Source organism: Suricata suricatta, chromosome 15 (genome assembly GCF_006229205.1).
Source record: "Suricata suricatta isolate VVHF042 chromosome 15, meerkat_22Aug2017_6uvM2_HiC, whole genome shotgun sequence".
In the NCBI taxonomy this organism is placed as follows: Eukaryota; Metazoa; Chordata; class Mammalia; order Carnivora; family Herpestidae; genus Suricata; species Suricata suricatta.
Genome location: NC_043714.1, coordinates 22131812 through 22147664, shown reverse-complemented (window position 1 = coordinate 22147664; position 15853 = coordinate 22131812). Strand labels below are relative to the sequence as shown.

General features: G+C 36.0%; 1 protein-coding gene across 2 annotated transcripts in view; it reads left to right on the top strand.

Annotated features, from left to right (window-relative positions):
• The window catches only part of UBE2W (ubiquitin conjugating enzyme E2 W), a 71422-nt gene that overhangs the window by 12257 nt on the left and 43312 nt on the right, over positions 1 to 15853 (top strand). The window contains exon 1 of one of the 2 annotated variants that reach the window (XM_029923414.1): positions 12488 to 12512. The exons of the other annotated variant lie outside the window; for it this stretch is intronic. Coding sequence (XP_029779274.1) covers positions 12495 to 12512 — 18 coding nt within the window. The 5' untranslated portion in view covers positions 12488 to 12494. Of the gene's footprint in view, positions 1 to 12487; positions 12513 to 15853 lie in introns of those variants that run through there. 2 annotated transcript variants of the gene reach the window in all.

Sequence of the window (15853 nt, the reverse complement as noted above, 5' to 3'; positions counted from 1 at the left end):
CCCTTTCACTTTATACCTGACCTCACGAATCCACCAAACTTAGCTTCAGTCCTCACAGCGTATGCACTTTTTCTTAACTCAACACATTTTACCTCTTTCATAGTATTTTTCATTTCTGCCTTGTATATATTGTAAAGGTAGTTTGTCTTTATTAGATTTTAACTCACAGAGAATTGTATTAGCGATAAGCACTTAGGTGCTTTCTGAGTATTCTGTTTCAATAGAATAGAGACTCAAGGAAATGCTTTTCAACATAGGTCAGAGGTGATATGAGAACATGGATTTCTTGCTATATCTCTTACTCCTTTGATGTCTGTTTTTTGCTTCTGCCCTGGCCCAATTACAGAATTGGGGTGAATGGGGAGAAGTATATAGAATTTTAAAATCAGTGTAATTTATCTGTTAATTATATACATTTCTTTCTTTTTTTGAATTTTTTTTTGTTTTACTTATTTTTGAGAGAGAGAAAGAGAGACAGACAGACAGAGCACAAGTGGGGGAGGGGCAGAGAGAGAATCTGAAGCAGGCTTTAGGTTCTGAGCTGTCAGCACAGAGCCAGATGTGGGGCTTGAACTAATGAACTGTGAGATCATGACCTGAGCTGGAGTTGCTTGCCCAACCAACTGAGCCACAAAGGCACCCCTCTTTATCCAGATGTCTAGGTGTGGTTTGGGTATAGATCTGTTTGTGTGTGCTTGTGGAGGTATGAGGTTGTGAGGGGAGGGGGTGTTTTGGCATAGAGATTTGTGATTGGTTTCTTCAGATGTTGCAGAAGATAGGGCCTTTGTTGATGTCTATAAAATGCAGACTGGTTTCTGATAAGCCTTTAAAATTTTTTTCTAAAGTTTATTTGTGAGAGAAAAAGAGCGTGCAAATGGGAGAGGCAGAGAGAGAGGGAGACACAGAATTCAAAGGAGGCTCCAGGCTCTGAGGGGTCAGCACAGAGCCTGACGTGGGGCTCAAACTCACGAACTGGGAGATCATGACCTAGGCTGAAGTAGGAAGCTCAACTGACAGAGCCACCCAGGCACCCCTTCCGATAAGATTTTTTTCTCTTTAAACATAGTTAAAGTTTTGCATAGTGACAGAGCTTTACTTCAGATTCTTCCAATTTAAAGTACATGCAAGAAATCTGTCAGTTTAGAATATTCCTACCAAAAACAAAACAAAACAAAAAAACAGAAAAATCAGCCCTGAAAAGATAAAGAAGTCTGGCTTAATCCTGGCAAGCTTACAATTTTCAGAAGTTTGTGTTGACAATGATAGAAGTACCAGAGGAAGGTAAGATAGTTAATGACAGAGGCTTGGAACGCATTATCTGTGATCCTAAACAGTAAAAATAGTTTCAATAGGTATTGCTTCTCCCTTTTTTTTTCCCAGCACCTATTCTAAAATTAATTATTTTTTTTATCTGTTTCTGACCAAAACCAGATGTTTTGATTTAAAATGTTGTTAATATCTTTTATTATCATATTTTACATTTTCATAAACTGGCCAAAATTAAGTAAAATTTAGCTCTAGTTTTGTAATTGAAAAAAATTTAAAGGTAAATTGATAATTTCTTAAATTGGCAACATTGGTTGCCAAAATTGATTATATAACTCAGTCATTTATACTTCTCATGTTTCTTTATTTTTGTTAGGATGAAATTTAGTGTAAATACATTTTATGTTCTCTTGGAGTTTATTCAAATAGATTGTTTTGTGTTACTCTCTGGAAAAAAAAATCAAGTTGTTTTTTGTTTGTTTTGGTTTATTTTTTTATTACTATTCTCTCCACCCGTGGTAGGCTCAAACCCACGACCCTGGGATGAGAGGTTGCATGCTCTTCTAAGTGAGCCAGCCAGGCTCCCCCAGGTTTTTAGTTAAATCTAGATGGCCTTGTATTTCCAGAAATTTTACATACGAATTTTTTAAAATGTTTTTATTTATTCATATTTTTGAGAGACAGAGAGAGACAGCACAAGCAGGGGAGGGTCAGAGAGAGGGGGAGACACAGAATCTGAAGCAGGCTCAAGGCTCTGAGCTGTCAGCACAGAGCCCGACACAGGGCTCGAACCCACAAATGGGGAGATCATGACCTGAGCTGAAGCCGACTCTTAATTACCTGATCCACCCAGCTGCCCTCCCCATACTGTTATTAATTAAAAAGGGAAATTTGCTTGCTTTAGACAAGATACAATATGATTTATAAATTATGTTTGGTTTCATGGTGGTGATTTGTTCATTTGGTTAACTAAAAAAGTTCATACTGAAAACAGTTCTTTGTATAGTATCTTTCTCTTTATTTGCATTTTTGCTTCTGTGGATCAGAAGCAAACAAACAGTCCCCCTTTTTTTTTTTTAATTTTTATGTTTTTATTTATTTTTTTTTGCTTTTTTAAATTTATTTTTGAGAGAGAGAGTGTGAGTGGGGAAGGGGCAGAGAGAGGGTGACACAGAATCCAAAGCAGGCTTTAGGCTCTGAGCTGTCGACACAGAGCCTGATGTGGGGCTTGATCTCAAAAACCATGAGTTCATGACCTGAGCTGAAGTTGGACACTAAACCAGCTGAGCTACCCAGGCACCCCAACAGTCCTCCTATTGACATATCGATCCTTTGAAAATATGTCAGAAGGTCAGTAACACCCTAATGCTAGGTCACAGTGCCAACATCACTCACCTCACTTTGTCTCATTGCGTGGGCATTTTAACATCGCACGTCATCACAAGGAGTGTGACTTCATTATAAAAAGATATTTTGAGAGAGACCACATTCACCTAACTTATTGTAGTATATTGTTATAGTTGCTATATTTTCTTATAAGTTATTGTTGTTAATGTCTTAATTGTGCCTAGACTATAAATTAAACTTATCATAAGTATGTACATATAGGAAAAAACATAGTTTATGTAGGGTTTGACACTCTCTGTTGTTTCAGACATCCACAAGGGGTCTTCAGGTATATCCTCCTCAGATAAGGAAGGGGGCATTGCTGTATTTAGTTTTTTGGAACATGTTTTAAATCATTGTAGTTATGTAGAGATCTGGATATATAGAAATAACACTATGTTCACATTAGATGAACATATTATATAGGACAGAAGTGCTTAAAACTTCAATGAGAATATATGCATTGCTTTAAAACTACAGAAAACGAATTGTGGGCAAATATGATTGAATCAGACTTAACAATGTCTAGAGGAAGCTGTATATAACTCTAACTTGTGAAAACAAGTAGATTGGGTTCTGGGATATTTTAATTAAAAGGAAATTTAGAGATCATTTAATCCAACTTTTTTTGTAATGAAAAAAAATGGGCCCAAAGTTGAGGTAACTTGGCTAGGTTCATACTTTTCAGATAACTCTACTTAACAAAAAGAACAGATATGATCTCAAAGAAATTGTTCATATTACCAGTTGTATCTGTTCAAGATGAGTTACATTACAAAACTAGATTTTACTAAGAACAGTAAAAATTATAGTAAGAATGCAGCACACCTTTAAAAATATATGTATTTGTTATATGAATGTTCTAATAGTTATTCCAGTATAAATCATCAGATGTATCTTCTTTTGGGATTAAATCTGTAAAAAGGAAAGATCTGCCCAACTAAGATCCATTGTGTTTGTGGCTTAAAAAGAATCTTATGAAATCTTATTAGTTGTAAACTTAAAAGACAAAGGTCCTAGAAGCGGTCTTTTGGTATAGAGTTGAGTGTCAGTGTTTGTTCTAACAGCGTGTTATGATCTAATTAGTCGTGTTCTTATTGTTTCCACTTTTTTCCCCATTATGAGCTTTCCTGTGTACTGCTCTGCCCATCCTTCAATTTTAAATATTCCTTAGAATAAATTTTCAAGGAATTTATGAATTTCAAGAATAGTGTTCCTGAGTCATAGAATTCTGTATCTTCTGGCTCTTGAAGTATTTGATGGCAGTGAATTTAAAGTCATGGGGTTGAGCTTTCTAAAAATGGTAGAAAACTACTTTGCTTTAGGGGTACCTATAAAAAGAGTGGCCAGTAAGTAAAACATAAGCATAGCAGAAATGGGAACAGAGCCAAGTTTTGTATAACAGAGTCAAAGAAGATAAAGCTTTTCACCTGCAAAATTATAAGTGACAAGTCACCAAAATGGGAACCACAGTAGGTTTTTGTTTTTTTTTTAAGTAGGCTCCACACTTAACCTGGGTCTTGAACTCACAACCCCAAGATCGAGTTGCATACTCTACTGACTGAACCAGCTAGGCACCCTGAACCCCAATATAATTTAATAAGCAAGTAGCACTGAACCTTGAGAAATTTTGAGTGTTTGAAGCTTAAGTGAATGTATTAGCGGGAAAGTAGGCAGTGGATGTTGGCTGAGTTCAAGGAGTTGGGACATGAAAAGAAAGGAGGAAGTGGACAGAGATAGAGGATAAAGGATGACTTTTTGCTTATTTTAAAGCTGGCAGAGGTCCAGTTGATGACTGAAGGGAAGGGGTTATGGAATGGCAAACGGTGAAGTTATTAGAAACCAAATTATTAATTTGATCCTAGATGACTTGATAAGATCCAGAGAGAGACAGATGGGAAGATTTTGAAAAGGGAGAAGAATCTCCCTTGTCTGGGACTTAAGTGAAGGACCAGAGATTGACTATAGGGACCATGTGTTTTTGTTGTTGTTGTTCTTTTAGTTGTTGGCTGAAGATGAAAGAAGTTGGTGATTTGCATTCTTTGCATGTTTTAGTATTTTTTGCTAAGAGGAAGCTTTCCATTAATAACTTTTGGAGAACATTTGGGGCTAAATTTATACATTGCAGCTGAGAGAGGTGCTGAAGTTCATTATTTAAAAAGATTTCCCCAAAGCAAATGAAGCTGATGCATATTTTTATTTGCTCTCTAATAAAGTTGGTTAGGGAAAACACATTAATTTTAGGATAGTCATCTTTTATTTCTTTTTATTTTTATCTTATTTTTTTCTTTTTTTGTCATCTTTGAATTTTAATATTACCTTAGTGTGTTTATTTGGAAATTTCAGCTTTTCAAAATAATGTTTTATCTATTGGACAATCTGACTCTCCCCTATTAACAGTCTGAGGTAGATATTTAATTATACAGGAATTAAGATAAAAATTATTAGTTATTCAACATATATAGTATACACTCCCGAAAGCAGATATTAATTTTTTCCATTAAATATATCCCTTTCAGCATATTCTTATTTATACTCTTGAAGGTTTGTGCTTTGCTTACATTTAGAACAAATAAGTGACAGAACCTACTATTCCTAAATCCTAATTCTGGTTTCTTGTGATAGATCTGCAGTTTGATTTGGAACTTTCCGCTCTTTGAGGATAGTGTTATCAGTCATTTTATTCAGCATATTTATTTAAGGTTTGATGTGTGCCAAACCCTGGCTAAAATATGCATTTTCCACTACATAGCATGTTTTATGCTTTATGATATTTTATTTTACTGAGTAACTTCTTTATTAACACCAAAGTCTCTGGATATAACCCAGCCTGGCAAACTGGAAGGTAAGAAATTTGAATTGTACCTTTACAGGGGAAAAAAATTTTTTTAAATTATTACTATTATTTTTTTACATTTATTTATTTTTGAGAGACAGAGAGAGAGCGTGAAAAGGGGAGAGGCAGAGAGAGAAAGAGACATGGAATCCAAAGCAGGCTCCAGGCTCTGAACTGTCAGCACAGAGCCCGATGCAGGGCTTGAAACCACAAACCGCTAGATCATGACCTGAGCCGAAGTCAGACGCTCAGCCAACTGAGCCACCCAGGTGCTCCCCCCCCAACCAATTTTTTTTTTTAATGTTCTTCCAAAGTTTAAAAAGGTTAGCTTAAATGAGACCTCATCTCTATCATGCTTAATGCTGATGACTGTTTTCATCTACACTGTGAAATATAGTGATCAAGGGAGAAAGTAGACTCAACTATTTTATTTCATCTGGAGTCAATGTTTTTGGGTAACTTAAATCTTTTATTTGGAGTTATAATTTCAAAAACACCAGATAGATAATTTCTGACCTAGCTTATGAAATTCATATTTGATTTTGGGATTGGAAACTCACTGCCTGCTGAATAAAGCAAAGCTGTTTTAAGGAAAGAAGTATGTGTGATGTATATATACATTGAGTTTCTGGTAGAGAGCCTACCCAACCTAAGGAGCCTCATTCTTCCACTGTGGTTTATTGGCTTATTTTCATCCATCAGTCTGAATGTTCAGAAGAAGCTTGAATTCCACAGGTTCAAAACTGAATTCTGTCTCAGGTGCCTCCAACCCCAAAGAGATCTGCAATTCCTGCCTGTACCTCTTAAGTGTATTTCTTTCAGATTAATAGCACCACCGTTTATCCAAACTAAAACCCTGGAGTCATTCTTATTTCTTCTCTTCCTCCCCCCATCCAGTTACCACTAAATCCAGTCCATTTTGCATACCAATTTAGTCCTTTGATTGCTCTGTTTTTTCAGTAGTAATGTCCCAACCCTTATTTTTCTAGTATTCAGTCTGACTTCTTGGCCTTCATTCTGTCTTAACTTCTTAGTATATCTGCCACACCATTGTTATTATTTTTTATTAGAAAACTTATATGTGTTTATTGTTGAAATCATAGAAAATTACAGATAGGCAAAAAGAAAAATCACTACCCCAAGAAAATCACTAGATGTTGAAATTAAGGGGTTATTTTAATTTTTTTAATTAAAAATTTTTTTTACATTTATTTATTTTTGAGAGACAGAGTGAGACAGATTGTGAGTGGGGAGGGGCAGAGAGAGAAGGAGACCCACAATCTGAAGCAGACTCCCGGCTCTGAGCAAGTGTTCAGCACAGAGACTAATGCAGAGCTTGAACCCATGAACCACAAGATTGATGACCTGAGCTGAAGTGGGATACTTAACTGACTGAGCCACCCAGGCGCCCTGGGGTTATTTTAATTTTTAAATATTTTGGTTTATATTTTTCTTTCCTAGGTATACAACATTTGCCCTTGAAAAGACAATTCCTTTGTAAAGTCAGTCCCTGATCCTGAACTCTAAATCCCATTTTCTCACAAGTTTTTTTTTTTTTTACCATATCACTTACCGACCTTCTGTGTTTACATGTGCTTAAGTTTCTCCTTAAAAAATAAACATCTCCATCTACCACAACTATCATTCTGTTGCTGTCCCTCCTTTCACAACCAAACTTTGAGTGGCCCAGAAAAAAAAGATGAAATAAACATACAAAAGAATTTAAAAATTGTAGGTGAATATTTTAAGTAATATTAATAAAATACTTATATTTTAAATAAAAGTTACCATTACTTATGAAGCCTACTATCTGCCCTTTCTAATTGTACCTCATTATGTCCTTCATTGTAGATTTACTTTACACTGTATATTGTTTTGCTTTTTTGAACATTAAATAAATGAATCATACTGTAAGTATTTCTGACTTTAGCATTTTAAGGTTAATTCATCTTAATGGATGTAGTACATTTTTTTTAATGTTTTTTATTTCTTTTTGATAGAGACAGCACGAGCAGGGGAGGGTCAGAGAGAGAGAGAGGGAGACACAGAATCCGAAGCAGACTCCAGGCTCTGAGCTAGCTGTCAGCACAAAACCCGACACGGGGCTGGAACCTACGAACCATGAGATCATGACCTGAGCCGAAGTTGGACGCTCAACCGACTGAGCTATCCAGGCGCCCCTGTAGTACATTTTTAAGATTAAGTAGACTTCTTTGTTACAAAGTCTGTCGTTATTTATTTTACTTCCAAATTATTATGAACATTTTGCTGTAAATACAGTGATACCTCTTTCCTGGTGCACGTGTGTATGGTTTTATTTAGGGTGTATATATAGGAGTGGACTTACTGGGTTGCACCATGCCTTCGTTCAGTTTTACTAAATGTCAGAAGTAGTTAAATCAGTTTGTGTTTTTGCTGGTTGTACAGGAGTCCCAGGGATACCACATACTCCCTAATATTTGGTATTGTCTGAGTTAATAATTTTCTTGGGTGGTATCTCATTGTGTTTCTGTTTTACATTTCCTTGGTTATTTGTTTATGGGCCATTTCTGTTTCCTCTTGTATGAAGTAGCCATTGACTGTTTCCAGTTCATTTGTCTTTTATTGATTTATAGTTCTTTTATATGGCTAAATTCTTTTCCCAGTTCAAGATTTGTTTTTCACTTTTAGTGTCTTGATGAACCCCAAAGAAAATACGTCAGTCATTTCCTTTTGTTTGTATTTTTTGTATTTTATTTAAGAAATCCTTTTCTACTCTGAGCTCCTGAAAATTTTCCTCTAAAATTTGTTCTAAAACATTATCTTCCAAAAAGTGTTGTGGTTTAGCTTTTCACATATTTGTCTTTTAAGCCTTATGGTTTAAGTTAGAAATCCAATTTCTTTCTTTCTTTCTTTCTTTTCTTTTTTTTTTTTTGTACTTCCTATCCAGTTTGTCTCCGTTCCATTTACTAAGAACCTTTCCTGTTTGATCATCAATCGAGTTTCCAAATAGTATGGGTTGACATCTGGGCTCTCTCTTCTGCCACATTTGGTCTATATATGTCCATACTTCACAGTTTATGGTGAAATCATGATACTTACCAGGGATAGTCCTGCCACCTTACAAATCTAGATGTCTTTTCTTAAGGCAGACATTAGAGGAAATCTACAAAAATAGAAAATAAAGCCATTCTTCTTATAATTTCTGTATCAGAAGTAAAGTTATTCATAAATATTTGTATGTTGGAGTGCCTGGGTGGCCCAGTTGGTTGAGCTTCTGACTCTTGATTTCAGCTCAAGTCCAAATCTTATGGTTTGGGGATCAAGTCCCGCTTCAGGCTCTGTGCTGACAGCATAGAGCCTGCTTGGGATTCTCTTTCTCCCTCTCTAGCTGCCCCTTCTGCATTTGCTTACACACACTCTCTCAAAATAAACATTTTTTAAAATAATAAATGTTTGTTATTGAGCAATAAGTTTATTTTTAAATGGATTAACAAACTTAAAATTTCACAATTCAAATTAGTAGTTATCTCTCTCTTTATATATATATATATGTATATATATATGTATATTGCCCCATATTAACAAAAGCTTTTTGAGGAACTAAAAATCTTGTAAGTGTAAAGGGCTTCTAAGACCAGAAAGTTTAGTCTATAGCCATACCATTCTGAATGCGCCTGATCTTGTCTAAGACCAAGAAGTTTCAGAGCCATTGCTTTAAACATTTAAAACTATAATGTAGGGGCGCCTGGGTGGTCAGTCAGTTAGGCCTCTGTCTTCAGCTCAGGTCAGATCTCACGTTCGTGGGTTCAAGCCCCGCGTCGGGCTCTGTGCTGACAGCTAGCTCAGAGCCTAGAGCCTGCTTCCGGTTCTGTGTCTCCTTCTCTCTCTGCCCCTCCCTCTCTCATGCTTTGTCTCTCTCTGTATCAAAAATAAATAAAACATTTTTAAAAAACTATAATGTAGTTTATGTTAAGTATTAAGCACACTTTAGCTATTACCTCGTAAGTTTTATAGGTAGTATTTTTACGATAATTAGTTTCTGAATATATTTTATTTCCACTAGGATTTCTTCTCTGATCATTGTGCTTAAGAGTATGTTTTAAGATTTCTAAATGTATGCCTTGTCTCCTCGTTCTTCTTGCTAATTCTAACTTACTGTATTGTCAGAGGATGTGATTTATATCATTCGATTCTTTGATATTTGAAAGTAGATTTTACGGCTTAACACTGGTCATTTCTTACGATATTTTACAAATGCTTGAAAACCTTTTTCTCTCTAGTTATTAATGGCAGTGTTTTAAAAATGCTCTATTTTTAAATGGTTATCAGTGAGCAGGTAGGAAAATATATAATAACTACTGTAGGTATTATCAGGCAGAGAGATTTAATGCAGGTAATTGGTTACTAGGGTGTGGTTAGGACTAGACCCCCAAAGGGAAGGGAAAGGTTTTGAGAGGAACAAAGGTTTGTTTTGTTTTGTTTTGTTTTGTTTTGTTTCCAAAAGATCTGGGAGTTGTACTCTTTAATGGCTGGAACCAAAGAGCTTGCACTTGATACTAAGCTGCTGGAGCTACTCTGAGTTACTGCTATTGGTAGAAACCCTCTGCCTACTCTTGACTTCAGTAGGAGATACCTTTATTTTGGAGGCATTATCTGAATCAGAGGGTGGGGAATGGCATTTTTCTTACTCTTTTTTTCACCCCACTATCTCCTATTGGCAAAACCAAGAAGGGAGTCTGGCAAAAGTAGTTTGCAGGTTGTTTTGTGTGATTGATTTGTTCATTACATTGAGATATGTTAATAAAATTTCCTGTTATGAAGGTAGATTGATTCCATCAGTTGATCAGTTTTTGAGGCCAGGTTGGCTACATTCAAGTTGTATGCTTTTGGTGAATTGAAACTTTTATCACTATATAGATTTCTTCTTTTTAATATTTTTGGCCTTAAAGTTGGTTTTACCAGATACAAGTAAATTATGGCAGCTTTCTTGTGGCTTTGTATCTTTTTTTTATCCTTTGACTTTGAACCTTTTTGTGCTTTTGTTTTAGTTATATTCCTTAAAAATATTGTAAGTATATATTTTCACCATCTTTACCATTTAAAGAATTTAATCTGTTTTTTTAATGAGTAATGGATATAGTGGATTTATTATTTTTTAAAATGCTTTTCATTTGTCTTGCTTTTGTTCTGTATGTTTGTCTTTCTTTAGTATGGATTGATTTATTTTTTTTTTCCTTTTTCTCATTTTGTTTTTCCTACTTCCACTTGTTTAAAAGATATATCCCCTATTCTTTTAGGAGTTACCCTAGCTGTTTTTGCATTTCTTTCAGTGTTGTCATTCATGTTTTTATTCCAAACTTTTAAAAAAATTAAATTTATTTTATTATTTTTTTAATGTTTATTTTTGAGAGGGAGAGAGAAAGTACAAGTGAGGGAGGGGCACAGAGAGAGGGAGACAGAGAATCCCCTCCAGGTTCCCCCTAGTCCAAATTTCTGTTATGAAAATTTCAAATGTGCAGAAAAGCAATAAAAATAGTACATCTATAGCTTTTATGTAGATTCAATACTTAACATTTTCCATATTTATCTTTTATTTATTTTTTATTGTTTAATAAAAATTTTATTAATAGTTTTATTGAGAAGTAATTCATATACTATGGTCATTTGTTTAAAGTATACAATCTGCTGGCTTTTAGTATATTTACAGAGTTGGTCACCACAGTCAGTTTTTGAAAAGTTTGATGAATGTTTTTACTGAGATGGCATGCAGAAATCTAAATGTAGAATTTATATATTCACAAAGTGAATGCTGTCACATACAAAGAAATAGAATAATAGTTGTACATGCCCACTCCCAGTAACAACTACCTTTTAGTCTCCAAAGGTAATACCTATATTGATTTCTAATTGCATCCGTTTTTGCCTGTTGGTAAGCTTTATATACATGAAATTATATGATACATATTTTTTCTTTGACTTCATTTACTCAGCATTATTTCATAAGATCCACATTCTGTGTAGAACTGAATAATTTTTATTGAAGTGTTTGAATAGACCACAAATTATTTGCCGTTTTACCTTTTACATTCTTTTTAAATTTTTTAAAATTTATATCCAAGTTAGTTAGCAATTAGTGCAAAAATGATTTCAAGGGACGCCTGGGTGGCTCAGTCAGTTAAGCCTCCGACCTCGGCTCAGGTAATATCTCACATTCGTGGGTTCAAGCCCCGCGTCAGGCTCTGTGCTGACAGCTAGCTCAGAGCCTGGAGCCTGCTTCAGATTTTGTGTCTCCTCTCTCTGCCCCTCCCCCTCTCATGCGCTGTCTCTCTCTGTATCAAAAATAAATAAAACATTTAAAAAAATTTAAAAAAATGATTTCAAGAGTAGATTCCTTAATGCCCCTTACCCATTTAGCTTATCCCCCTTCCTACAGCCCCTCCAGTAACCCTCTTATGTTTTTGTCCCCCTCCCTGTTTTTATTATTACTTTTGCCTCCCGTCCCTTATGTTCATCTGTTTTGTATCTTAAAGTTTTCGTATGAGTGAAGTCATATGATATTTGTCTTTGTCTGACTAATTTCGCTTAGCATAGTACCTTCTAAGTTCCAGCCACGCAGTTGCAAATGGCAAGATTTCAATTATTTTTTATTGCCAAGTAATACTCCATCGTGTGTGTGTGTGTGTGTGTGTGTGTGTGTGTGTGTGTGTGTCTGTGAGTGTACACCACATCTTCTTTATCCATTCATCCACCAATGGACATTTGGGTTCTTTCCATATTTTGACTATTGTTGGTAGTGCTGCAATAAACATTGGGGTGCATGTGTCCCTTCAAAACAACATACTTGTATCCTTCAGATAAATATCTAATAGTCCAATTACTGGGTAGTAGGGTAGTTCCATTTTTAATTTTTTGAGGAATCTCCATACTGTTTTCCAGAGTGGCTGCACCAGTTTGTATTTCCACCAGCAGTGCCAGAGAGATGCTTTCTCCACATCCTCACCAACATCTCTTGTTGCCTGAGTTAATGTTAGCCATTCTGACGGTATGAGGTGGTATCTCAGTGTGGCTTTGATTTGTGTTTCCCTGATGATGAGTGACATTGAGCATCATTTCATGTGTTTGTTGGCTATCTGCTTGTCTTCTTGGGAGAAGTGTTTGTTCATGTCTTTATGCCATTTCTTCAGTGGATTATTTGTATTTTGGGTGTTGAGTTTGTTAAGTTCTTTATAGATTTTTGATGCCAACCCTTTATCTGATATGTCATTTGCACCCATTTTACTTTTGATAGACATTTGTTTCTAGTTTGGGACTCTCACAAATAATGCTGCTATAAACGTTCTTATACATGTGTTTTATTGAACATAAATATGTTGGGTAGAAACCTTGGAATAAAATAGGTGGGTCAGAGCATGGTTTATATTCTGGTTTACAAAATGCCAATTGGTTTGTCCACCAGCTGTATGCGAGTCCAGCTCTTGCACATCCTTGCCAACTTGATCTTGTCAGTTGTTTTTAATGTTAGCTATTTTGGTAGATACATGTTATAGTAATGTAGCTTTAATTTTCATTTTCTGATGACCAATGAAGCTTAGTCCTTTTTCATGTAAATTGGTCATTAGGTTGCTTTCTGTAAATTGTGTATTATAGTCTCTTGCCAATTTTTGTTTGGTTGTTTGTCTTTTTCTTACTGACTTCTAGGCATTATGATACCTAATTTAACATGCATAGTCATCTACATCTAAAGCTTACCAGTGTTAACTGTACTGGAATTAAAATAATAAAACAACAATCATTGTCTTTCATACAGTATAAAGCTTATGAGTATGTTTGCACTCTTTCACTCTTGACCCTGAGATTGAGAGTCGCATGCTTTATAGACAGACCAGCCAAGCCTCTTGTTTTGCATTCTTCTAAAATAATGTGATCTTAGAATGTTCTAAATCCCATCACCTGTCTTCCAATTCATGTGTTAATTGCCCTGAATTTTGGTTCTGTCCTGTTTTAATCTTACCAATTGACATTTTAGGCTCCTATCTTTTGTTGAAATCCAAAATCTAAAAAAAGGTTTAGAAACCAAAACTTCTGTGTAAGTTGACCACACAGATTTTTCTAGTGGCAAAATCTGCCCTGAATGGACATGAGACTGCATAGTCTTGAAAAAATCCCATGTATTGAAAATATTTACCAACCTAAGTGCTGAAGCCTAATTTGTGACATTTTTTAGTTTGTGTATTTTTTTGAGATAGAGAGTGTGAGGGGGTGCGGGGAGGGAGGGGCAGAGAGAGGGCTGTGGGGGTAGAGGGGTGGTGCTGGTGACAGAGGATCGGAAGCATACTCTGCAATGACAGCAGTGTGCCCAGTGCAGAGCTTGAACTCATGAACTGGAAAATCATGACCTGACGCTCAGATTGAACCACCCAGGGGCCCCTGTGATTTATTTTGAGAAAGACTAAGCAGGGGAGGGGCAGAGAGAGGGAGGTACCGCACTGTTAGCAGTGAGCCTGGCATGGGGCTCCATCCCACAAACTCTAAGATCATGACCTGAGCCAAAATCAAGAGTTGGATGCTTAACTGGAGCCACCCAGGTGCCCCTGATATTGTTATTTTTATGAAATCCCAAAATTTCCTAATTTTGGAACACATGTGGCCTCAAGAGTTTATTCATATGGAATTGTGGGCCTATGTTTTTTATAGCCAGTGTTTAGATTTATAGGTTTACTTACATAATTTGTGTGTTTTTCTCACCCATTCCTTTGCATCTTTTTTTTAAATTTTTTTAATGTTTTATTTATTTTTGATACAGAGAGAGAGACAGAGCATGAGAGGGGGAGGGGCAGAGAGAGAAGGAGACACAGAACTGGAAGCAGGCTCCAAGCTCTGAGCTGTCAGCACAGAGCCTGATGCGGGGCTCGAGCCCATGAACGTGAGATCTGACCTGAGCCGAAGTCGGAGGCTTAACCGACTGAGCCACCCAGGCGCCCCTCCTTTGCATCTTTAACTTGTCATTTGAGATCCTTTTCCAGAAGGAAGTCACGATTTATTGTTTGTTGGTTGCTATTGGTAGTTAACTCTGTTTTGTCTGAAAATATCTTTATTTCACTTGTGTTCCTGAAATTTAATCTTGCTAGATATAGGAGTTAAAATCGTCCATTGTTTTCACTTACCCTAAAGATAATCCATTGTTACTTTTAGGGCATCAGCCTAACTTCCATTTCTTTGTGGGTAATCTGTCTTTTCTCTGTGGTTTTTAGGATTAAGTTCTTTTTTAATTGATATTCTGTGTTTTAATTCTTTTTATTTAAGCTGTTTGGAATTCATTGGGTTTCTTGGACCTGAGGAGGGAAAGTCTCAAGCATGATCTCTTTTAAGTGTTGATTATTATTTTCTGTGTTCTTGTTTCATACTTTTCATATCTGTTTCTTTGTTATATCATTGATAAATGCTTCAGGTTATTGTCCTAGGTACTATTTCTTTCTTCACCTATTTTACTCTGCTACTTAATCTAACCATTGGGTTTTTAATAAGTTTTGTTTAGATATAATTTATATGCTATAAAATTAAACCATTTAAAGTGTACAGTCAGTGGTTTTAGTATATTTACCCAGTTTTGCACCTGTCTCCATAATCTAATATTAGAATATTTTCATAATCTCCAAAAGAAAACCTGTACCCCTGCCCACAAGCACTCACTCTTTTAACATTTCATTCCACATCCCTCAGGCAGATACTAATCTATTTTCTGTATCTATGGACTTGCCTGTTCTGGGCATTTCATGTAAATAATAGCATATATGTAGCTCTTTGTGGCTGATTTGTTTCCTTAGCATAATGTTTTTGATGTACATTCATGTTACAGGTGTGTCAGTGCTTCATTCTTTTTTATGGCCAAATAACATTCTATTGTCGGGACACATTTACTTAACCTACCTCTTCATCAGTTAATGGACATTTGGGCTGCTTCCTCTTTTTGGCTATTGTAAATAATGCTGCTATCAATAATTGTGTACAGGTTCATATGTGAATATGTTTTCATCATCCATTGAGCCCTTGATTTTATGTAACTTATTTTTTAATTTTTTAAATGTTTTATTTAATTTTTGAGAGAGAGAATGTGTGCATGTGGGGGGGGGAGGCAGAGAAAGAGGGAGGGAGACACAGAATCCGAAGCAGACTCAGGCTCTGAGGTATCAGCATGGAGCCTGATGCAGGGCTCGAACCCACAAACTGAGATCATAACTTGAGCTGAAGTCGTATGCTTAACCAAATGGGCCACTTAGGTGCCCTTCATGTTTAGATTCTTACTGTAGGGGCGCCTGGGTGGCTTAGTCGGCTAAGTGTCCACCTTCGGCTCAGGTCATAATCTCACAGTTCGTGGGTTCGAGC